At 50.0% G+C, this 25,499-nt stretch overlaps 1 protein-coding gene across 2 annotated transcripts in view; it reads left to right on the forward strand.

Moving 5' to 3' along the window:
• tmem244 (transmembrane protein 244) overlaps positions 1 to 25,499 on the forward strand; it is a 194,111-nt gene that overhangs the window by 82,905 nt on the left and 85,707 nt on the right. For both annotated transcript variants that reach the window (XM_072500722.1, XM_072500723.1), the window contains exon 4: positions 21,038 to 21,163. In XM_072500722.1, coding sequence (XP_072356823.1) covers positions 21,038 to 21,163 — 126 coding nt within the window. The remainder of the gene's footprint in view (positions 1 to 21,037; positions 21,164 to 25,499) is intronic.

Raw genomic sequence — 25,499 nt, forward strand, 5'->3', positions numbered from 1 at the left:
CCTGGTAAGATATAGGGCCTGTTTGGCGAAAGATTACGCCAGGGACCCACTGGGCACCACCAGCAAAATTGCGAACGAACACTGGGTCACCGGGTGCAAACTGCCGTATCGGAAGATGCCGAGAAAAACCCTGTCCCTGCCATTCTTGTGTGCGGCGGACTTTTGCGCCAATGTCTGGGAAGACCATACTAAGGCGGGTGCGAAGTCTCCGGCCCATTAGGAGATCTGCCGGAGCTACCCCAGTCACCGTATGGGGGGTGGTCCTATACGAAAACAAAAAGCGAGCCAGTCTCGTGTCCATTGACCTGGAAGACTGCTTCTTTAGGCCTCATTTGAATGTCTGCACTGCGCGCTCCGCAAACCCATTTGAAGCCGGGTGGTAAGGGGCAGTGTGGATATGGCGTATGCCATTCATCTTCATGAACCTCGCAAACTCCTCACTGGTGAATGGAGTGCCGTTATCCGTGACCAGCACCTCGGGGAGGCCATGTGTACTAAAAGACAAACGCATCTTCTCAATTGTTGCACAGGACATTGTGCCTAGCATCTTATGCACGGACTTGCTCGCTGCATACGAGTATTCTCTGGAGCACAAACCAGGAACGCAGATAGCGAATGCCGACGCACTGAGCCGATTGCCTTTATCGACCGGTCCCACAGATCCGTGAGTGGACCCAGACGGAGCCAGTCCTGTCAAAGGTTCGACACATAGTCCTGTATGGTGGGCAGCATAGACAGCTCCCAGGCGAGTTGCGGGCATTTTCCTCCAAGCTGTCAGAATTCAGCGTGGAAGATGGCATCCTCTTGTGGGGGACGCGTGTGATTGTCCCGGAAGCCATTTAGACTGGGCGTCGATTAATAAAAGGAACATGGATCCTTGAAAAGGGCCGGCGAAGTCCGCATGCAAGTACGCCCAAGGCCACCCTGGCCATTCCCAGTGATGTGGGGGCGCGGCTGGGGGAAGCTTCTGATGTTCCTGACAAATGGAGCAGTTTTGGGCCACCTTCTCAATGTCGGCGTCGAGGCCTGGCCACCAAACATAACTCCGGGCCAACATTTTCATTTTGGTCACACATGGATGCCCATTGTGCAAGTCTCTTAGTATCAGCTCCTGTCCTTTTTCCGGGACAATCACACGCGTCCCCCACAAGAGGATGCCATCTTCCACGCTGAATTCTGACAGCTTGGAGGAAAATGCCCGCAACTCGCCTGGGAGCTGTCTATGCTGCCCACCATACAGGACTATGTGTCGAACCTTTGACAGGACTGGCTCCGTCTGGGTCCACTCACGGATCTGTGGGACCGGTCGATAAAGGCAATCGGCTCAGTGCGTCGGCATTCGCTATCTGCGTGTGTCCGTGGGTTTCCTACGGGTGCTCCGGCTTCCTCCCACAGTCCAAAGATGTGCAGGTTAGGTGGATTGGCCATGATAAATTGCCCTTATTGTCCAAAATTGTCCTTAGTGTTGGGTGGGGTTACTGGGTTATGGGGATAGGGTGGAGGTGTTGACCTTGGGTAGGGTGCTCTTTCCAAGAGCCTGTGCAGACTCGATGGGCCGAATGGCCTCCTTCTGCACTGTAAATTCTATGAAAACGTCATCTATGTAGACAGCGACACGCGGTAAACCTCTCAAAATGCCCTCCATAATGCGTTGAAAAATAGCGCAGGCAGAGGATACTCCAAAGGGCAAACGTGTATATTCATAGAGGCCCCGGTGTGTATTAATCGTTACATATGGTCGGGAGGCAGGGTCCAGCTCCAACTGTAGGTAGGCGTGACTCATATCTAATTTTGAGGCATTGGATATCGGCCGAGTCGGGAAGCCGTATTCACTGTAAGTTTATAGTCGCTGCACAAGCAAACTGTGGCATCTGGCTTCATTACAGGTACAATTGGTGCTGCCCAGTCAGCGAAACGGACAGGCCTGATAATACCCAAAGTTTCCAAACGAGTGAGCTCCCCTTCTACCTTCTTGAGCAAGGCGTAAGGCACCGGGCGCGCCCGGATATAGCACGGCGTGGCTCCTGGTTTGACTTGGATACGGGCTACGGCCCCTTTTATTTTCCCCAAACTGGGCTGGAATACATCTGGGTATTGTCCTAGCACCTCAGTCAACCCTTCAGAAACTGTTTGGAGGATGTGCTGCCACTGCAAACGCAAATGGCGCAACCAGTCCCGACCCAACAGGCTGGGCCCATGGCCGCGCACCACGATAAGTGGGAAACGCCCCTCCTGGCGTCCATAAACAAAAGGAGTCATCATAGTTCCTGCAATGTCCAATGGTTCCCCCGTGTAGTTGGCCAACCTGACCTGTGTGTCGGTTAATGTAAGGGTCTGTATACCCTGCTTGATGAGGTCGAATGTCCTCTGGGCGATCACGGAGACCACTGCCCCAGTGTCCAAATCCATCTCAAGCGGGTGACCATTGACCCGTACTGTCACCTTAATGGGGGCCACACGGGGAGCTGCCACACAATGCAGCTGCAGGCAGTCGTCCTCCATCTCCACGTCCTCAGGAGTAGTCGCCACAGGTTCATCCACATGGAAGGTACGGACCCTGGGCTGGTCCCAGTTTCGGTCGGAACGACGGCGCCTCTGGCGCCCCCAGGACCGGCATCCGCGACGGGGTCGGCGCCGACAAGTCTGACACGGACATGGCTCCTCATCCATTGGTTCTGGAGAAGGCTCCCTTCGGGGAGGAATGTCCGATGGCCACTGGCACGATCTGGACGTTGTCTCGCCCAAGGTACCGCAGGAGTGCGGGGTGACGTTTTCGGATGGAAGGGGTTGCGCCCCAAGGCATGCACTTCCATTCCCTGTATCTCCTGCAATCCTCGTTCTGCGCTCTCTCGGAACAATACTATTTGAATGGCCTGTTGAAAAGTCAATGTTGGCTGAACTAACAACTTTCTCTGGGTAGCTGCATTGTTAATACCGCAAACCAAACGGTCGCGTAACATTTCTGACAAGGTCTCACCATAGTCACAGTACTCCGCAATCCTGCGTAGCCTGGATAGAAAGTCAGCAAGGGATTCTCCTGGGGTCCTCTCAGCAGTATTAAACCGGTAACGTTGGACTATCGTGGACGGGGTTGGGTTAAAATGCTGCCCCACTAAATTCACAAGTTCATCAAACGTTTTGGTGTCTGGCACAGCTGGGTACATAAGGCTCCTAATCACCCCAAACGTATGCGGGCCGCAGGCGGTGAGCAATATGACCACCTGGCGCTCGTTTTCGGTGATATTGTTTGCCTGGAAATAGTAACGCATCCGTTGTGTGTACTGGTTCCAGCTTTCCAGCGCAGCATCAAAAACATCCAAACGTCCGTACAGAGGCATGGTGTAATAGAAAACAACTTCCAACCTGTATCCAACAAAAATCCAGGTAGGTGGCTTCAGCAGTGTAGACAGCTATTCACTTTAACCCTCGTCCCCAGTTTTGCGAGGGCCACGAAGAATCCAGCACGAGTTTCAAGGATACAAAGAAATAACATTTATTTACAATAACATATATATACACACAACAACAGCAACCTCACTTGCTGCTTACTCCTTCCTGCTGGTTCCAAACTAGCCAGCTTTATTTATACAGGGAGTCTGCTAATGATTTCGCTGCCCCCTCATTGGGGAAGCTCACACTCCCACAGGATTGTGGGATTGTCATTAATCCCCAGCTAATGGTAAGCAGGCAGGTTATAACAGTCGCCATCATGTAAATTCCCTGATTGGTTATCATTGCCCTGCTTGTTGACCTATATTGACTGCCGGTCAAGCACTGTTTCAATTTTTAAATTCTCATCTTTGTTTTCAAATCTCTCCATGTCCTCGCACCTCCCTGTCTCTGTAAACCCCTTCAAGCTCACAACATTCGGAGAATAGCTAATATGGTACCGCTGTTTAGGAAAGGTAGCAGGGATATTGAGGAAACTATATGCCGTTGAGCCTCATGTCGGTCGTAGGTAAATTATTGGAGAGAATTCTCAGGGACAGGATTCAGACCCATTTGGGAACAATGGACGCATTAGCGATAGACAGCATGGTTTTGTGAAGGGGAGATTATGCCTGATTAACTTGATTGGGATTTTTCAGGAGCTAACAAAGATGATTGATCAGGGGAGGGTGGTGGATGTCATTTACATGGACTTCAGGTAAAGCCTTTGACAAGAAGCCTCATGGCAGACTGGTACAAAAGATGAAGTCACACAGGGTCAGAGGTGAGGTGGCATGATGGGTACACAACTGGCTCGGTCACAGAAGTCAGAGGGAGCAGTAGAAGGATGTTTTTCTGAATGGAAAATTGTAACTAGTGGTGGGGCCTCTGTTGTTTGTAGTAAACATAAACGACTTTGAGGAAAATGGAAAATGTAGCTGGTCTGATTAGTATGTTTGCAGATGACACCAAGGTTGGTGGAGTGACAGATAGTGTTGAGGATTGTCAGAGGAGACAGTAGGACATAGATAGGTTGGAGAATTGGGCAAAGAAATGGCAAATGGAGTTCAATCCAGACAAATGTGAGGTAATGCATTTTGGTAGGTTTATCATAGAGGGGGAATATACCGTAGCTGGCAAAACTCTTAGGAATATAGAAAGTCAGAGAGATCTGGGCGTGCAGGTCCGGAGATCTTTAAAAGTGGCAACACAAGTGGACAAAGTAATCAAGAAAGCATAAAGAATGTTTGTCTTCATTGGACAGGGCATAGAGTATAAAAACTGACAAGGCATGCTACAGTGCATAGAACCTTGGTGAGGCCGCACTTGGAATGTTGCGCACAATTCTGGTCACCACACTAGCAGAAGGATGTGGATGTTTTGGAGAGGGACAGAGGAGGCTTACCAGGTTGTTGCCTGCCCTGGAGGGTGTTAGCTATGCGCAGAGGCTAAATAGACTTGGACTGTTTTCATTAATATGGCGGAGGTTGAGGGGTGACCTGATAGAAGTCTACAAGATTATGAAGGACATGGGTAGAATGGATGTGCAGACACCTTTTCCCAGGGTTGAGGGTTCAGTCAGCAGGGTGCATAGTTTTAAGGTCGTGGGGTAAAGTTTAGAGGAGATGTGCAAGGCAGGGATTTTACACAGAGGATGGTGAGTGCCTGGAACACGCTGCCAGGGGAGGTTGTGGAAGCAGATACATTAACGGCGTTCAAAAGATATTTTGACAAATACATGGACAGGGTGGGTATAGAGGGATACGGCACAAGGAAGAGCTGAGGGTTTTGGCCAAAGGTGGTATCATGACCGGTACAGGCTTGGAGGGCTGATGGGCTTGTTCCTGCGCTGTATTGTTCTTTGATTTTTGCTCTATAACTACAGTCCTTTAATTCTGGCTTCTTGTGCATCCCCAATTTAACTACTCCACCATTGATAGCTATGCCTTCCATTGCCGAGGACTTAAGTACTGAAAATCCCTCCCTGCACCGCTCCACCTTGTTTTCCTCCTTTATAAGACTCTTTAACATTTACTTCATTGATCAAGCTCTTGGTTATCTGACCTAATACCTGGGATTCTATTGGGCTGATGGAGTCTCATCCATCAGCTGAAGAACCAAAGGGGAACCCCCATCAGTTCCGTGTGCTCCGGCCACTTGGTTGGCCACTGTTGAGCCTTCCTGGCGATTGAGATCCTCCAGTGGCAGAAGTCCACCCAATTAGTGTTGCTGGACAATCAGAGGCCAGCAACGCTTCAATGCCACCAGTGCTGGTGTAAACAATAAGAAGTCTTACAACACCAGGTGATTCCACTCACCTGATAAAGGAGCTACACTCCGAAAGCTAGTGATTCCAAACAAACCTGTTGGACTTTAACCTGGTGTTGTAAGACGTCTTACTGTGCCCACCCCAGTCCAATGCCGCCATCGCCACATCATGGCTACCATCGATGGTGTAAACAATGGCAGCTGATGGTAATTCACCTACCAGAGGTCAGGATCCCAGATCAAAGTGGGCGATTGTTGATGGGGATCATGGCATGGGGATCCTGGGGGAGATTGGCTTTCACCCCCCCTTCCCGGTCTCAGTCTCTCGATTGGGCACAGACTGCTTGACTACAAGGTACCCTACCTGGAAGGCAGCTGACGAACCCAACAGGGATTGTTGGGCCGTCATCCAAGGGCACCGGAAAGCCTTGCTGTCACTTTTTTTATTTTTTTACTTTTTAATATAAATTTAGAGTGCCCAATTCATTTTTTCCAATTAAGGGACAATTTAGCGTGGCCAATCCACCTACCTTGCACATCTTTGGTTTGTGGGGGCGAAACCCTCGCAATTCGCTGCCAGATTTAATCTGTGAACCACTAATGTGTGATTGGTTCAGGATAATGGGTATCGATTGTCCTGTTTTTTTAAAAATATGTTTTTATTAAGAATTTTTCAACAATATTTTCCACCATACAAACCCCCCCCCCCGTAACAAAGAAAAGAAAGAAAGCTCGCGTGGCAAGACATGAACATGGCAAGTCAATAAGATTCAGAACTTTGTCCATTGGATTCTTCCCGTACATGTCAGTTTCCGGATCATTCATGTGTTTTCTTGCTCAAATGCCCCCCAGAGAAACCCCCCTTCCCCCTCCCCTTCCTCCCCCCACCCAACGAACGATGTTCCCCCCTCCCCCCACCCCCGCCCCCCCTTCCCCCCTGGGTTGCTGTTGACTTCTTCTAGCGTTCCGCGAGATGGTCTAGGAACGGTTGCCACCGCCTGGAGAACCCCTGCGCAGACCCTCTCAAGGCAAACTTTATCCTCTCCAACTTGATAAACCCAGCCATATCATTTATCCAGGCCTCCACGCTGGGGGGCTTCGCCTCTTTCCACATTAGCAAGATCCTTCGCCGGGCTACTAGGGACGCAAAGGCCAGAATGCCGGCCTCTTTCGCCTCCTGCACTCCCGGCACGTCCACTACTCCAAATATTGCTAGCCCCCAGCTTGGCTTGACCCGGACTTTCACCACCTTAGATACTGTTCCCGCCACTCCCCTCCAGAACCCCTCCAGTGCCGGGCATGACCAAAACATATGGACATGGTTCGCCGGACTTCCTGAGCACCTCCCACATCTGTCCTCCACCCCAAAGAACCTGCTCAGCCTTGCCCCGTCATATGCGCTCTATGAACCACATTAAATTGTATCAGGCTAAGCCTGGCACACGAGGAATAGGAATTAACCCTACTTAGGGCATCATCCCATAGCCCCTCCTCAATCTCCTCCCCCAACACCTCTTCCCATTTACCCTTCAGCTCCTCTACCAAAGCCTCCCCCTCTTCTTTCATCTCATGGTATATCGCCGACACCTTGCCCTCTCCGACCCATACGCCCGAAATCACCCTATCTTGAATCCCCTGTGCCGGGAGTAGCGGAAATTCCCTCACCTGCCGCCTCACAAACGCCCTCACTTGCATGTACCTGAAAGTGTTTCCCGGGGGTAGCCCAAACTTCTCCTCCAGCGTCCCTAAGCTCGCAAACGTCCCGTCAATGAACAGGTCCCCCATTCTTCTAATCCCTGCCCGATGCCAGCTCTGAAACCCCACCGTCCATCCTTCCTGGGACAAACCGATCGTTGTCACTGATCTGGGACCACACCAAGGCTCCCGTCGCACCCCTGTGCCGTCTCCATTGCCCCCAGATCTTTAGCGTTGCCGCCACCACCGGGCTCGTGGTGTACCTTGTCGGCGAGAGCGGCAGCGGTGCCGTCACCAGTGCCCCCAGGCTCGATCCTTTGCAGGACGCCATCTCCAACCTCTTCCACGCCGCCCCCTCTCCCTCCATCACCCACTTACGGATCATTGCCATGTTGGCTGCCCAATAGTAACAACCCAAATTCGGCAACGCCAACCCTCCTCATCTCTGTTACGCTCCAGGAACCCCTCCTTACCCTCGGGGTCTTGCTCACCCACACAAATCCCATAATGCTCCTGCTTACCCTCTTAAAGAAGGCCTTAGTAATCACAATTGGGAGGCATTGGAACACAAAAAGAAATCTCGGGAGGACCACCATTTTAACCGACTGTACCCTACCCGCCAGCGAGAATGGCAACATGTCCCACCTTTAAAAATCCGCCTCCATCTGTTCCACCAGCCGCATCAAATTAAGTTTGTGCAGTGCCCCCCAGCTCCTAGCTACCTGAATCCCCAAGTATCGAAAGCTCCTTTCCGCCGTCCTCAACGGTAGGTCGTCTATCCCTCTTCCCTGGTCCCCCGGATGGATCACAAAGAGCTCACTCTTTCCCACATTGAGCTTATAGCCCGAAAAGTCTCCAAACTCCCGTAGGATCTGCATTACCTCAACCATCCCCTCCACTGGATCCGCCACACACAGCAACAGGTCGTCTGTGTACAGCGACACTCGATGTTCCTCTCCCCCTCGAACCACCCCCTTCCATTTCCCCGACTCCCTTAACGCCATGGCCAAAGGTTCAATTGCTAATGCAAACAGCAGTGGGGACAGGGGGCACCCCTGCCTCGTCCCTCGATACAGCAGGAAATACTCCGACCTCCGCCGGTTCGTGACCACACTCGCCAATGGGTCTTTATACAGGAGCTTAACCCAACTGATAAACCCTCCCCCGAACCCAAACCTCCTCAACACTTCCCAGAGATACTCCCACTCTACCCGATCAAAGGCCTTCTCCACGTCCATGGCTGTCACTATCTCCGCTTCTCCCTCCACCGATGGCATCATTATCACATTTAGGAGCCTTCACACATTAGTATTTAACTGCCTACCCTTTACGAATCCCATCTGGTCCTCGTGAATCACCCCCGGGACACAGTCCTCAATCCTCGTGGCCAACATTTTTGCCAGCAACTTAGCATCTACGTTAAGGAGCGAGGTCGGTCTATACGACCCACATTGCAGTGGGTCCTTATCCCGCTTCAAGATCAAAGAGATCGTCGCCTCCGACATTGTCGGGGGCAGGGTCCCCCCTCCCTTGCTTCATTGAAGGTCCTTACCAGCAACGGGGCTAACAGGTCGTCATACTTCCTATAAAACTCCACTGGGAATTCATCAGTTGGTCCAAGAATCGTCGCATCCCCTCTTTTCCCCCTGGGGGCTGGGACCTATACAGCTCCTCGTAAAAGGCCTTAAATGCCTCATTCACTTTCACCGCTCTCTGCACCGTAGTTCCCCTGCCACCCTTGACTCCACCTATTTCCCTCGCTGCCATCCTCTTACAGAGCTGATGTGCCAGCATCCGACTCGCCTTCTCCCCATATTCATATAACGCCCCCTGTGCCTTCCTCCACTGTGCCTCTGCCTTCCCTGTGGTCAACAGGTCAAACTCCGTCTGGTGACTTCGTCTCTCCCTGAGTAGTCCCGCATCAGGAGCCTCTGCATAGCTCCTGTCCACCCTTAAAATCTCCCCCACTAACCTTTCCCTTTCCCTGCCCTCTCTCTTCACCCTATGAGCCCTGATGGAGATTAACTCTTCCCTGACCACCGCCTTCAGTGCCTCCCATACTACTCCCACCTGCACCTCCCCATTGTCGTTGGCCTCCAGATACCTTTCGATACACCCCCGCAGCCTCCCACACCCCCGCACCCTCCCGCACACTTCCTCGTCTGCCAGCAGTCCCACATCCAATCTCCACAACGGGCGTTGGTCCCTCTCCTCCCCCAGCTCTAGTTCCACCCAATGCGGGGCATGGTCTGAAATGGCTATGGCCGAATACTCCGTTTCCTCCACTTTCGGGATCAATGCCCTGCCCAGAACAAACAAATCTATCCGGGAGTAGGCCTTATGTACGTGGGAGAAAAATGAAAATTCTCTGGCCAAAGGCCTGGCAAATCTCCACGGATCTACTCCCCCCATCTGGTCCATAAACCCCCTAAGCACCTTGGCCGCAGCCGGCCTCTTCCCCGTCCGAGATCTGGAGCGATCTAATGCTGGATCCAGCACCATGTTAAAATCCCCACCCATTATCAAGCTCCCTACCTCCAGGTCTGGAATACGCCCCAACATCCGTTTCATGAATCCAGCATCGTCCCAGTTCGGGGCATATACATTCACCAATACCACCTCCGTCCCCTGCAACCTACCACTCACCATCACGTATCGGCCTCCCTTGTCCGCTACTATGTTCTTCGTCTCAAACGACACCTGCTTTCCCACCAGTACTGCTACCCCTCTATTCTTCGCATCCAGCCCCGAATGGAACACCTGTTCTACCCATCCCTTCCTTAACCTGACCTGATCTGCCACCTTCAGATGTGTCTCCTGAAGCATGACCACGTCTGCCTTCAGTCCCTCTCGGTGCGCGAACACTCGGGCCCTCTTAACCGGCCCATTTAGGCCTCTCACATTCCACGTGATCAGCTGGATTGGGGGGTTACCCCCCCCCACCCACCCCCCCCCCACCCCCCCACCCCCCCCCCCCACCCACCCCCCCCCCCACCCCCCCCCCCACCCCCCCACCCCCCCCCCCCCCCCGCCGACTAGCCATCTCCTATCGTGGCCAGTCCCCCGTGCCCGTGCCTCCCGCACCCTCCAGTCCCCCAGACGGGGAACCCCTGCCCCGACCACCTCTTCCATTTTCAGTTCCCCCTCGGACAGTGCAGCAGCAACCCTAAAATCCCCCCCTCTCCCCCCCTTCCCTCCCCCCCCCCCCCCGCTAGATCCACATCTAGCTCTTTTGCTCCCCCCATATTACTTCCGTGAGTCAGCTGACTTCTGCTGACCCCGGCTTCCCCCGCCTTCCCGTTGATCTCCCCGTGTGGAGTCTCTCTCCTCCTCCTTACCTTCCTCCATTCCCCCCCCCCTTTTGGCGGGGGAAAAAGCCCGCGCTTTCCTGAACCAGCCCCGTCCCCTGTGGCGCAGCTCCTGTTGCGGCCATATCCCAGTTCCCTCATCCCTGAGTCTCACCTCCCTCCAGCACCGACGCCCACATTCCCCATCATCATCATCTCGTCTACAGAAAAGAAAAAAGGAATTTTAGGAATTTTAACCAGAACTCTATCCACATCCCCATCCATCATCCCACCCATGAAGTATTCTTACCCCCTATTTACAACCCCATATACAACCAACATCTCCCCCCACAACCACATCCCCTCAGTTCGAAACCCATGCAAACACTGGGAGAATGGGCAAACTCCACACAGGCAGTGACCCAGAGCCGGGATCGAACCTGGGACCAAACCACTGCGCCACCGTGCTGCCCTGGTTTGGCCTCCGACTTAACTGGAAGAGGTTTTGCTGCCACTGGGAAACTGACACAGGGCCTCTCCCACAATTAAATGAACCTGGCCATCCACTTCTCCCATATCAACAGGTGGCATTAAATCCAGCCCCATATTTCTTACTGCGGCTTGGTGTCATGGGCTCAGTGTCATATTTTATTTTATAATCCTCCTGTGAGGTGCCAAGGGATTATGTTAAAGGTGCTATATAATTTAAGTTGTTATTGATTAAGTAACACTGAAAAACTGGACTGCGTTTTTGCAAGTCTGTAAAATGTTCTCAAGAATGTCTCGTTCAACTGAGTACTCTAATGAAATTGAAAGAAAGAAAATGTGTCTGTTTCCGGAAAGTCACATTTTAAAATTAATATAATAGCCGATCTTGAGCCTGTTAGAATGTAAATAGGGTGAAAGTGCTGTTAATAATGATTTGGCCAATAGATGTTTGTACCCGATGTGATTTGTGAACTAATTGGGTATGCATGCATTTAACAGACACTCTTTTAACCACATTAAAAGCAGTGCAGTTGCCATGCACCAGAATATTAGTGGTGTTCTTTATCTCTGATTTGCCTGATTTATGTAGACACTGATGAAACCAGTGAAAGAGTCTTCAAAATGCTATCCTAATAGTTACCTGTTTTCTTTAAAGCACTCTTAACATGCAACAATCTCCTGTTATATGTATGATCTGGCATTATAATTTAGGTTGGGGGTCCCTGATTACAAATCCATTTCAAAAGGACTCTTGTCAACCAAAATGCTTTGAGAATCACTACATTAACATGTCAAAGAGAAAAACAAGTCTGATTTCCCTCGACTGTATCTGTTCATGCGTACATAACAACGGCGTAAAAATAAGTATATATCTGTCATAGTGGGACTCCAGCTGGATACAACTAACATGAACCTCGGATGGATATTAGGGACAAAAGATGAATGCTTTTGAATACTCCTTTATGTACTTTCTGTCATCATTTTATATTTAGACTGATCATAGGTTGGAAAAGCTGAGAAATAATATTGCACATCATATGACAGTTTTGACAGATGGATAAACAGACACCTTTAAAACATATACTTCCCAGTATCCTTGGTAATTCTTTGCATCACATGACTTCATGTGAGAAATAGTTAAAAACAAGATAAAATGCAAATCATACAAATAAAAATACTGCACAAATAGCAGTTGCCTAGTAGTACAAAATCTGAGTATTGATGAAAGAAAAGGAAGCTGTTGAAACTTTTCACCACATCAGGCAGAGACCAGAATGCCAAATTTCAAAGGGAGCAACAGTTTGTTCTGCATAAGAAAAGGGTGCTGATTGTTTAGCAAATCAACTCTGGTTGAGGTGTTACCATGGAGAATTCACCAGGAAACTTTAGAGCCCCATGCTCTTGTTAAATTCAAAAACAGCCACAAACCCTGCACATGTTGTTTCTGCTTGTAAAGAACAGGTCCCTGTGTATGAATATATGTAGCTTCTAACAGGTCAAAGGGTGGTAAGGTGGCAAGTGGTTAGCATGGCCTTACAGAGCCAGGGACCTAGGTTCATTCTGTCCTTGGGTCACTGTCTGTGTGATGTTTGGACGTTCTCCCCGGGTCTGCGTGGGTTTCTTCTGGGTGCTCCGGTTTCCTCCCAAAGATGTGCGGGTGAGGTGGATTGGCCATGATAATTTGCCCCTTATCGTCTAGGGATGTGCAGGTTAGGTTACAGGGTGGATTGGGGAGTGGACATGAGTGGGGTGTTCTTTCAAAGGCTCGTATCAGACTCGATGGCCTCCTTCTGCACTGTGATGGGGGTCTGTGATTTCTAAGTGAGCCATATTGTCAGCTCACTGATAATTTTAAATTGGTTGTTAGTGTAATTCTTAGCATAATTGAGATTGTTCAGCAAGTGGTGTCCAGTTGCAAAATCACAACTAATGTTAGATAATAGGCAAGATTTATCCATCGCGTTGGGCCCAGCACGGATCTGGGTGCGCAGGTTAAATAGCGGGAAAGGCCAAAACCAAGATTCACGTCAGGCTAATCGGTCTCCTCCTGATGGCAAGTTCCAGATCTCGCCCAAATATGGCGAGCGTATCATTAACCCAAATCAGCATTAATTTGCATCTCATTAGCTAGATTGAAATTGAATGTGATGACCTCCGAGGAATTAACCACCTCCCCAGCAAGAAATCACACAGGTGTCGTTTAGTATTCCTTTTTGAAAACGTGAAGCTGGTGCAATGGCTGCTGAGGGGAAGTGAGGTGCTGAGTAGCCATTTCCATATTTTGGCATGCAGTTCAAGGACACCAGAGCTGCCGCCCCAGTACTCGGAAGGGGTGGGTCACCCCTCAGGGGGGGTTGGACTTGGTCGGAGGCTGAGGTATTTCAGGCCAGGGGTTGCTCCCGCTGGTTGCTGCAGATGCCTGGCAGCTGCTGATATTGCTTCCTTCCTTTTCTGCATCCGGAAAGAAGGACAATTTTTTTCTGAGATGCCTGGGTCCTCGAACACTGGGCTCAGGGGGGTGTTTCACCGGGGTCGGCGCCTATTTTTTCATCGAGCTGCCACTTAGCCGCTGAAACAGAGAATCCAGCCCTGTGTGTTTTTTTTTGTGAAAGTGAGCTGAAATAGCTTTGTATTGGTACCAATAATGAACGGTGACATTTCCTTGTTGTTTAATGATTAGTGTGATATGTGGAATGTTATGTAGTTGATATTCAAATCTTTGTGACTGTTGACCATTTAATAAATAAAATATTCTCAAGTGGTGTTGCACGTTGTTTTTTTGATGTTTTCTGCTGCTTGTGACTGCAAATGCCTGGAGGCTGATGCTTTCTTCTTTTTCTGTAGCCTGAAAGAAGGACATTTTTTTTCCTAAGATACCTGGAACACTGGGCTCAGGGGGACGTAAGAGTCCAGAAGGCAATCAGGTTTGAAGCAAGATGTTGCGGGACCTGGTATACGACATTGATACAAATGAGAAACCTGATGAAGGTGTTGAAAAAATGCTTTCGGCAGAGACTTCCGGTGGCTGCCATGGAGTGAGTGGTTGCACAATTGGTGGCATCCGCTCAAGGTGGATTTTTTTGGGTCTTTCCTGCCCGAAGGGCATAGTATTTGAGGGCAAAAGGTAAGGGAATGTCTGGGGAAGGTAATACTCCTCTGGTGTGGCTGGTGGATGGATCTGCAGACAAGGAGTAGTACAGGGAGGAAAGAACTGAAGGAGCAGGAGAGTCTTCATGGTGCACCACAGGAAAAGATGGCGAAGGGCAAGGGGGGCGCACTGCCCACGCAATGGTTAAAGGAGCAGTTGGTAGGGTTTCTGAACAGTAAGTTCCTTCAACAGAAGAAAGAGGCGGCATGGTGGCACAGCAGTTAGCACTGCTGCCTCACAGCTCCAGGGACCCGGGTTCGACTCCAGTATCGGGTGACTGACTGTATGGAGTTTGCACTTTCTGCGTGGGTTTTCTCTGGGTGCTCCGGTTTCCTCCCACAGACCAAAGATGTGCAGTTTAGGTGGGTTGGCCATGATAAATTGCTCCTTAGTGTCCAAAAGGTTAGGTGGGGTTAATGGGTTACGGGGATAGGGAGGCATTGGCATAACTAGGATGCTCTTTCCAAGGGCTGGTGCAGACTCGATGGGCGAAATGGCCTCCTTCTGCACTGTAAATTCTATGGTTCTCTGAAGCCCTGGAAGATCTAGCCAACGTGGTGGAACCGCTGAGATCTGGCAAGCAGAAACAGGTGTCCCAGGGCCGGGTGATCCAGAAAGGCGAGAAGGCGGTGGGGGAGCATGGGGAGCAGTTGGTCCTCTTGGTGTTGGAGCTGGGAGTGATAAGGGAGAGCGAGAAGAGGCTGAGGGAGAAGGTGGATCTGGAGAATCACTCCAGCAGCAAAATGTCAGGGTTTTCGGGATGCCTGAAGGCATTGAAGGTGTAGAGGCCGTTGGGTATATGGCGAGGAAGCTGGAGAAATTGATGGGGGAGGGAGACTTTGATCGGCCCCTGGAGGTGAATTGAGCACACATGGTGCTGAGAAGGAGGCTGCATGCAGGCGAGCCGCCAAGGGCAATGGTGGTGCGGTTGCACCACTTTCTGGACAAGGAGAAGATCCTTCAAAGTGAGCTGCAGGTGTACCAGAACCTGCATGCGGAGCTGATGAAGAGGAGGGCTCAGTTCAATCGGATTAAGGCCGTCCTCTTAAGGGGGTGCAGTTTAGGGTATTATACCCGACCCGCCTATGGGTGACTTTCCAGAAACAAGAGCTTTATTTCGACACACCGGAGAAGGCAACAGAATTTATGAGGGACAATGGACTGGGAAGAATGTGAGGACATTTGGAGGAGTTTTGTGCGTTTTCTAAAGTGTTTGGTGATCGGTTTTCTGGAGCAGGTCTTTGCCGGGGAGCGGTGAATGTGAGTGTTTCTTTTGTTACGCTTTAGGGGTCAACGGTTGGGATGAGTTGGGGACTTATGTGGCATTTCACTCGCCTCAGCCCACAAGTGCACCCATGAGTTCACGATGCCCTGTATGCCCAGACAGCAGACTGGCTGGGAAGACCAGGCCAGCCATCAGGCTGAGAAACCCAAAGGGGGACACCAGCGACGGCCCGAGGTGTACAGGCATTGTTGGGGTTCGAGGAGATGACAGACAATATGTGCTGCAGGAGACTCTGTCTCAACAAAGAGACAATGCAACACCTGTGCCATGTCCTCGGGTCTTGTCACCCTGTGGAGGAGGACGACAACCGCTCCCATTGGCCGTGAAGGTCACTGGTTCATTCCAAGGCTCAAGCGGGGACTTGTTGGCATTTCACATGCTGCAGTCCACAAGTGCACCCATGAGGTTACGCTGCCCTGTATGCCCAGGTAGCAGACTGAATCAAATTTGAGCCGGACCAAGGACACCAAGATGTCCGGCAGGTAAGATTCTCTGTCATCGCCGGGATGCTTCAGGTCCTGGGAGTTGTTGATGGCATGCATCGGGCATCAGGGCCTTCATTAACAGGAAGGGGTTTCACTTACTTAATGTTCAACTCGTGTGTGACCATCACCTCCGGATCATCCACGTGTGTGTACGCTTCCGAGGGGGAGTGCATGAGGACTACATTTTGGGACACTAGGAGATCCCTGGCATCTTTGAGGACCAACCCAGGATGACTGCTGACTCTTGGGGAATAAGGGGTAACCACTAAGGTCCTGGCTGGTGACACCAGTGCGAAGGCCGGAGACCGAAACGGAGACCCAATATTACAAGACCCATGTTACCACCCGTGTTGACATTGAGCTGTGCTTTGGACTGCTCAAAATACAGTTCCGATGCCTGGACCATTCTGGTGGTGTACTGCAGTACACTCCATAGAGGGTTTGCTGCTTTGTGATGGTCTGCTATGCCCTCCACAACCTGGAACACCAGCAGAGCAACATGCTGGAGGATGAGGAGGAGGAGGGACATGCGGCCTTATCTGAGGAGGAGGAGACGGACCAGGAGGAGATGGAGGTTGAACTTGGGGAGGACCCACAGGTGGAGCCAGAGAATGGAGGACAGACTGCGGCGAGGGTCCGGCTTGCCCACTGGACCAGGAAGGACCTCATCCTCACTAGATTCTAATAGGACAGGGCTTTGTCCGTCAGCTCAGGCCCTTCCTCTCCCCCACACATCCCCCTCCTTCCCTCCCATTCCCCTGCCCGACCACCCCCTCTCCTCCCCCCCGCCATCTCGACTAACCTGTTCCACCCTCCCAGGGCCCCAGGGTGTCAGCACTGACAGAGGATCATTTTATAAGGCAGGATCACTCAGCTCTGGTGCCCCTCAGTTTATGTCCAAGTCTGACTCCGGTATTTCTGCTGACATCGCACTCGTACCCATCCTCTGAACAGGGTCTGCATTGAGGGCGTTTGATCTGGTTCTGCCAGTCCTGGCACCTCCTTATTGTCTGCAATATGATGTCGACGCCCTCAGCGATAGTCCTCAGTGTCTGGGCCACGCTCTACAGTGCAATGTCCACCTGTGTATGGGACATGTCGCTCAGTGACTGTGGCATGATTTTGGGGCCATCAGCCATGGTCGTCACAGACTGAGCCATGCCTTGGACACCACTCAAGATGCCGATGTGTCCAGTGGGTGGGGGGGGGGGGGGGGGGGGGGGGGAGCGGAGAGCAACATGGGGTACGGGTGCCGCAGGCCCGCTGTGAAGATTTTTTTTTAAATTTTGTTTTTGTTGTTTAAATTTAGAGTACCCAATTCATTTTTTTCCAATTAAGGGGCAATTTAGTGTGGCCAATCCACCTAGCCTGCACATCTTTGGGTTGTGGGGGCGAAACCCACGCAAACACAGGGAGAATGTGCAAACTCCACACGGACAGTGACCCAGAGCCGGGGTCGAACCTGGGACCTCGGTGCCGTAAGGCAGCAGTGCTAACCACTGCACCACCGTGCTGCCCTCCGCTGTGAAGATTAACATGACAGAGGCTTCACATGTATCAGGTGTAACATTTTTTTAAATCGGGAACATTTGACATTTCGATTCCCCCTAACTATAGATCATGCCCCGCCCAATTCTTTCACCCCCACCAACCCCTCCCCGTGCCCAATCAGTGATCCTCAATTTTTTTGATCTCACATGGTCTACTGCTATGTCTAGGTGTGTCGCCAGGATGTATATCAGAGGTGGTCGCAGCCTGCTGCTTTACACACCCTCTGCCCTTTGATGCCCTTGGAGACGTCCTCTAGAGGCCCTGAAGCCGGAGTTCCCCGGCCAACTTACTGATTTCACTGACATCGCCGTGCCTCCCTAGTCTGCCCACTGCCATTGAGATTCGTCGCTTCAGGTGGGGGGGATTCGGAAGAACTGGAGACTGCCATCATCTCCTTGGTGGCAGGCCCCAGGTTGGCCTCCAGTGCTTCCTCCTTCCCGACTGTCTCCATAGGTCAGATGGGAGCTCCAGAGACCTCTGCCTCATCAGGCTCTGCCAGTCCCAACGCCCCCTTATTGTCTGCAATATGGTGTCAACGCCCTCAGCGATGGTCCTCAGTGTCTGGGCCACGCTCTACTGTGCCCTGGCAATGTCTACCTGAGTATGGGACATGTCGCTCAGTGACTGAGACTGATTTTGGGGCCATCAACCATGGTCGTCACAAACTGAGCCATGCCTTGGACACCACTCAAGATGCTGATGTCGCATGCCAGGCTTTCCACTGCATTGGCCTTGGTGCCACGCATTGTCGTCATCATCTCCTGTGCCCTCAGCATTTGGAACTCCTCTGATCCGCAATTCACTTGCTGGAATGTCACTGACCTCCCCTCCTGATCTCACAACCGTGTCCTGGCATCTGCATCAGCTCTGGGATAACCTTGTCCAGAGACCCGGCATCTGGCTGGGACCCATCTGAGTCCTGGGATTAGCAGACATCTGACTGCTGACTCACTTGGATGTTCCTACCTCCACCTGATGTGAATCAGCAACTGTGTGGTGCTCTCCAAATTATGCCCCAGACGCCTGTCCACTAATGTCACCCACCGAGGTGTGTGTCTCTGTGCTGGTGGAATGTGGTGGGTATAGCTGTGGAGCCTCGATGGGGTTTTCCTCGGAGCTTTCCTCCGAGGTGGTCTCTTGGGTGACACTAGGGGGGACGATTCCGGACAGCCCGGCCCCATCAGATGGAGAGCCTGCGAGAGAATGGACATGTGGTGAGTGAGAGGGAAGGATCATTCTGTCTGACATGAACTACTCACTTGAGACAAATCAGCTGGGTTAAGGGGCAGTAGATGCTCACCTCTGCGGCACAGGTCAATCTCGCTGTCGGTGACTGCTCTCTTAGAACAACGGACAAAGAACCATACAGCACAGGAACAGCCCTTCAGCCCTCCAAGTCTGTACCGGTAATGATACCACCCTTGGCCAAAACCCTCAGCATTTCCTTGTGCCGTATCCCTCTACACCCATCCTATCCATGTGTTTGTCGAGATGCCTTTTGAACGCCGTTAACTTCCACAACCTCCCCTGGCAATGCGATTCAGACACTCACCACCCTCTGTGTCTTCTCCCTTCACCCTTGTGTGACTTGGAAGTACCCAGCTGTGAAACTAACAGAAAGGAGTATTGCACGGGTGAGTTTTAAAGCAGTGATTTTTTTTAACTGCCTCAGTCTAGACTGTTCTCTACTTCCAGACAGGCATCTCTCTTCTTGTGGGTTTCCAGACAGGGGTTTCTCTTCGGGGAGGGTCTCTTTAATTATGGGGTCTCTGGGGATCTCTTCAATTAAGGGGTCTCTTAAATTATGGTGTCTTGCTTCCAGACATGGGTCTCTCTCCTGGGGCGATTCTTTAATTAAGGGTCTCTGGGGAGACCTCTTTAATTAGGAGATCTCTGGTGGGGGAGGGGGGGCTGAAGTGGGCAGGATTCGCATTGTGGAGTAGTGGGTTGTCCTCCGATGGACTTTGGGGGCAACTCCCTTAAAAAGCTACCCCCCTTAGCCCACCACGAGATTCACCGTGTCGGGTACACGCTTGTCAAGACTTGCGCCAATTCTCGTCCATGTGATTCCCGGCCCAGAGGATCAGAGAAAAATAAGAGGCAGAAGATGGTGTTTGGCCCATTGATAGGATGGAAATGGGTCTTAATGACTGTGGTGGTATGTATTAGGGGTCATGTGGGACTGTGAAGCCGTGATGCTATTGGCTGACAGATCCTGGGTCCTGGTTGGCTGCTGACTCCTGGCTCCACCCTGAAGGCGGAGTATAAGAACCCGAGCTTCTCCCCGCCGCTTCATTCTGTTGCTGAACTGCTGGGGACAAGTCTCGCTTAATAAAGCCTGAATCGACTTCATCACTTCTCGTCTCTCTCGTAAGTCATTGTGCGCTACAATGACCTCGATCCCGATGCAAGCGGGGGACCGGAGCATTGGAGGTGTTGATCCGTTTTATTATCATAGTATTTACAGTGCAGAAAGAGGCCATTCGGCCCATCGAGACTGCACCAGCTCTTGGAAAGAGCACCCTACCCAAGGTCAACCCCTCCACCCGATCCCCATAACCCAGTAACCCCACCCAACACTAAGGGCAATTTATCATGGCCAATCCACCTAACCTGCACATCTTTGGACTGTGGGAGGAAACAGGAGCACCCGGAGGAAACCCACGCACACACAGGGAGAATGTGCAAACTCCGCACAGACAGTGACCCAAGCTGGAATCGAAACTGGGACCCTGGAGCTGTGAAGCAATTGTGCTATCCACAATGCTGTCGTGCTGCATCGGGAACACTGCTCCCAGTGGCAGAGAATCCAACCCTTTCTCGCTCTTAATTTTACAACCTACCAATATGTGTCTCTTTATACTCTTGAGCAAACTAAAACAAATGACCAAATTAACTAATTAACAATCCCTTAATGGGGGACTGCAACAAAAACAGGAAAGAAACTTATCAAAATTAAATAAAATTTTAGGAGTGATACACTCCAACCCCTGAAGCATCCAGAGTTCAGCAGAAGACCCTGTAATGGGGCACTGTAACAAAAATAATTAAACTTTAAAAAAACTTCACATAAATTAAAATAATGTTTCCAGGGCTGATGATGCAGCACTTCAGCCCCAGCAGCACTCACCAGCCACAGAATCTCTCAAACATATTGACGGAAAGTGTCTCTTTATATTTGCATAATTCATTATCAAACGAGTGGCCACCCCAACCTGAAGACAATTTACCTTAATTTATATAATTAACATGGGTTTCAAACTTTCCTTGATTTTACTTCATTACACTCTGGGAAGAAAATACATTTTTGCTGCTGCACGCCTGATTAGAACCTTGTAGGGTAGTTAAGTTTGCTTTTATTGTTACTGAAATTATTGCATAATTTTTTCCTGTCTTTCAGTTAACCTGGTCTCAATGGAGATGACTTACTTTGTCTGTGGATTGCTGTTTGCTGGAGTGGTTAAAGAATGGCTATGGGATTATGCCATTACAGTTACTGTTATTCACATTGCAGTCACCTCAACAGGTAAGCAAAGTTTACACTCAAATATGTCTCAGTCAGGGGTATTCTGTATCATTTAAATGCTCAAATTATAATTAGACTTTCTGAAAAGATATCTAATATTGATATAAACAAAACTTCATGGCTCTTACACTCAGGATAACACCATAGGTCTGAACAGAAAAAACATCTTGTACCACCACCACTTAGAGAGTGCAAGAGGATCTATTTTCAGCAGAGTATGCACATTAGAGATGGGAAATGTGATGTATTGAAAATTGAACTGTGCAATACACATGTACCAGCAGAGGGAATCTAAAAGGAGAAAACATAATCCGTGCTTTAATAGCATGTACAATTCTGATTATAAATGCATTTTTCGGAATCCTATTGTTTCTTCCCAAGCACCTCACAGGAAGTGATCTGACAATGCCAAATTTTCTGACCAACAAAAGGTCTATGGTTAAGGGCTGCGGGACAACAGCCTTTGTGGAATTGTCTTCACATCATCCCTACCACTACACTGAGGGAATGGGGGTGGTGAATTTTATTAGGGTGAGACACCTTGGATACAAAGAATAGTCCTAGTACCCCAAGAGCTATTGTTATTGTTATGATCAAGCAGGAATTAATTCCCATGCAAACCAAATTCCAAAGGGAAAATTAGGCAACTTATAATAACTCTATTTGTTTATTGTATTTTGACCACGAGAGGATAGGTTTACCGCATTCGGAAATAAAAAAACTCAAATAACACTTTGGGGATTTTAAACATTAAATTAAAACATTCATTAACAAAAGAAAAGGGTGGCAAGGTGGCACAGTGGTTAACACTGCTGCCTCACACAGCCGAGGACCCTGGATCACTGTCCATGTGGAGTTTGCACATTCTCCCCGTGTCTGCGTGGGTGTCAGCCCCGCAACCCAAAGATGTGCAGGGTAGGTGGATTGGCCACGCTAAATTGCCACTTAATTGGAAAAAAGAATTGGGTACTCTAAATTTATAAAAATAAGAAAAAACTTAACAAAAGAAAAGAAAACTTGAACACACAATAATACATTTACACAGTTAAAATTAATCTCACAAAAAATCTCCCTCAGAAGACTTCCTACTTGGTTAGATGGGATGCCTGTTGCTGACATCCTTTGGGTTTGGAGCTAGTGTGGACCCATCAAAGTGTTCTTCGTCTGCATTGGTGCAGGGCTAACTGTCATCGAGGCAGGACATACCATGGGCTGAGGGGTGATGGAGTAAGTGAGGAGTGGTGCGAGAGAGGAACTAACATTGCATCCTCCCGCTCATGGCTCATCTGCTATCTAAGAGCTGCAGAGCACTTCAGTGAGTCACTGAGTCACATGGGCAAGGCTTTCCTCCTTCCTGTGTAAAGTAACAGATTAAGTATGCAGACCTTTAGTCATGGCCAGCATGCACTCGATGGCTGGGACGGTCTGATTTTTCATGCAGGCGGCCACTCCTAATGTGAAGGGCGCTCAGAGCTAGTCAGTTGAAGTACAATTTTGCCTTTGGAGTGGAACTTATCTGAGATTGTGAAACTTGATGTCGAACTTTGAAATCACAAGGATCCTAGGCTTCATATTTAGAGGCATAGAATACAAAAACATGGTAGTTATATCAAATCATTGTAAAACACACGTTAGACCTCAGTATTGCATCAATTATGAGGCAACACATGTTATGAAGAAAGACAACAAAGACAAGGAAAGATATGGGGAAGATAATAGATAACTTGAAATTGTTTTGCTTTAAGTGGAAAGATTGAGGGAAGGTTTAATTAAGGTGTAGAAAAGTATAAGGGGTTTGATGGAATAAATAAAAAAGTGTTTCCACTGGCAGGAGAGTCAGTGGATACAGATTGAAGATAATTGGCAAAAGAATTAGAGGGGAGATGATAATTTTTTGAGGTAGCGCGTTGTTCTGATCTGGAATGCATTGTCTGAAAGTCTGGTGGAAGCAGATTCAACAGTAAATTTCAAATGGAATTCAATAAAAATTGAAAAAGGAGACAAATTGCAGGGGTGTGGGGAACGATCAGGGAGTGAGGCGAACTTGATAGCTCTTTGAATGAGCTGGCACAGAGATAGTGGGCCAAATAGTTTTAATAATTGAACAATACTAATGAAGCTTACTCTTGGTGCCTGAAAGTACAGATTGCGGAATGCTGCCACAGTAAAATGACCTCATATCCACCACTGCAAAGGGGCATTGTAATCTCAGGGCTTGCATCTTGACTTCTTTATCGACTATATCTAATATTCTTAAATTCAAAGAATTGATTCCATGATATGACATTCTAAGCAGAACCTAAAATGCACTCCTTTGAAATGCTGCTCCGCATTGCCAGATCAAGCAATCAGCCAGTTCTTTGCTGCTAAACCTGCTGAGTTTTGCCAGCATTTTCTTTTTTTTTTAGAAATATTTTTATTAAGGCATTTGTATAAACAGTAAATACAAACAAACACAAGAGCAAGAACAAAAATGAACGTCATAATAAATAACTAACCAACACCCCAACCCCCCTCATTCCCTTCGTCCTTTTCTGCCTTCCCCATTTTAACCCTTTATCCCCTCCCCCAAATCCTGCCCCCTGCTGACACCTCAATTCTCCTTGAAGAAGTCGATGAACGGCTTCCCATCTCCGGGCAAACCCATCCACTGACCCTCTCAAGACAAACTTGAATTTTTCCAACTTTAGGAACTCCACCAGGTCACTCACCCACATGCCCTGGTTTCGGTGGCTCTGAGTCCCTCCACTCCAGCAAAATCCATCTCCGGGCTACCAGGGAGGCTAAAGCCCAGAACATTGGCCTCTCTCGCCGCCAGACGCCCGGGTCTTCCCACCTCCAAATGTCACCACTTCTGGACTCAGGACCACCTTCACCCTCAGCCCCTGCCAGAACCCCTTCAGTTTTGGACATGCCCAAAACATGTGAACATGGCTCACTGGCCTCCCTGTGCACCTCCCATGCCCGTCCTCCACCCCCTCAAAGAACCTGCTCATCCTCGTTGCCGCCATGTGTGCTCTATGAACTACCTTAAACTGGATGAGGCTGTGATGTGGAGATGCCAGCGTTGGACTGGGATGGGCACAGTAAGAAGTCTTACAACACCAGGTTAAAGTCCAACAGGTTTGTTTCAATTCACTAGCTTTCGAAGCACAGCTCCTTCATCATGTGAGTGGATAAGGCCGAGCCTCGCACACGATAAGGAAGAATTCACTCTCCTCAGAGAATCCTCCTATGACCCGGCCTCCAGTTCCTCCTCCCATTTCCGTTTGACTTCCCCTATCGGGATCCCTCCCAATCCAATCTAGGACACCTTACCCTCACGCACTCCTTCCCGTGATAGCACCCTGTCCTGTAATCCCAAGGGGGGAAAAGTGGGAAAGGAAGGCACCTGCTTCCTCACAAAGTCTCGAACCTGTATGTATCTAAACCCATTCCCGCTGGGCAGCTCATATACCTCCCCCAAGTCCTCTAAACTCGCAAAACTGCCCCCACAAACAGGTCCCTAAATCGCTCGATCCCTGCCTGCCACTAGCCCAGAACCTCGTGTCCAACCCCCCCCCCCGGTGTGACTCTGTGATTGTCACAAATCGGTGCCCACACTGAGGCACCTTCCAACCTCTGATGCTCCGCCACTATCCCCACACCCGCTGGGCCGCCACCACCACTGGGCTTGTGGAGAACTTGACCGCTGAGAACGGCAGAGGCGCCATCAACAATGCCCCTAAACCCGTATCCCTACAAGAGGCAGTCTCCATCCGCCCCCATGCTGACCCCTCCCCCATTACCCACTTCCTTACCATAGCAATGTTTGCTACCCAATAATAATTCATTATGTTTCACAGGGCCAACCTCACCCCCTTCACCCCCGTTCCAACAGCACCTTCTTAACCGATGCCCCACCCCCCCCACAAACCCCGATATCAAAGTATTGACTTTCTTAAAGAATAATTTTGGGTTGAAGATCGGGAGCTTCTGAAAGACAAATAAGAGCCACGGCAGCACCATCATTTTCACTGTCTGCATCTGCCCCCACCAGTTGCAGCACATCCCACCTCTTAAAATCCCCCCTCATCTGCTCAACTAACCGCACCAAATTCAACTTAGCAGCTGCTCCCATCCCTGGGCCACCTGGATACCCAAATATCTGAAGCTCGCCCCCACCACCTTGAACAACAACTCGCCCAATCTCCGCTCCTGCCCCCTGGCCTCGATCGGGAACACTTGCTTCGCCTACATCCGGAAAACCGGCCAAACTCCTCCAGGATGCTCAGAATTCCCCCAATACCTCCCAGTGGGTCTGAAATGTAAAACAGCAGGTCATCCACATACAACA

The sequence above is a fragment of the Scyliorhinus torazame genome, chromosome 4, assembly GCF_047496885.1.
Source record: "Scyliorhinus torazame isolate Kashiwa2021f chromosome 4, sScyTor2.1, whole genome shotgun sequence".
Taxonomy (NCBI): Eukaryota; Metazoa; Chordata; class Chondrichthyes; order Carcharhiniformes; family Scyliorhinidae; genus Scyliorhinus; species Scyliorhinus torazame.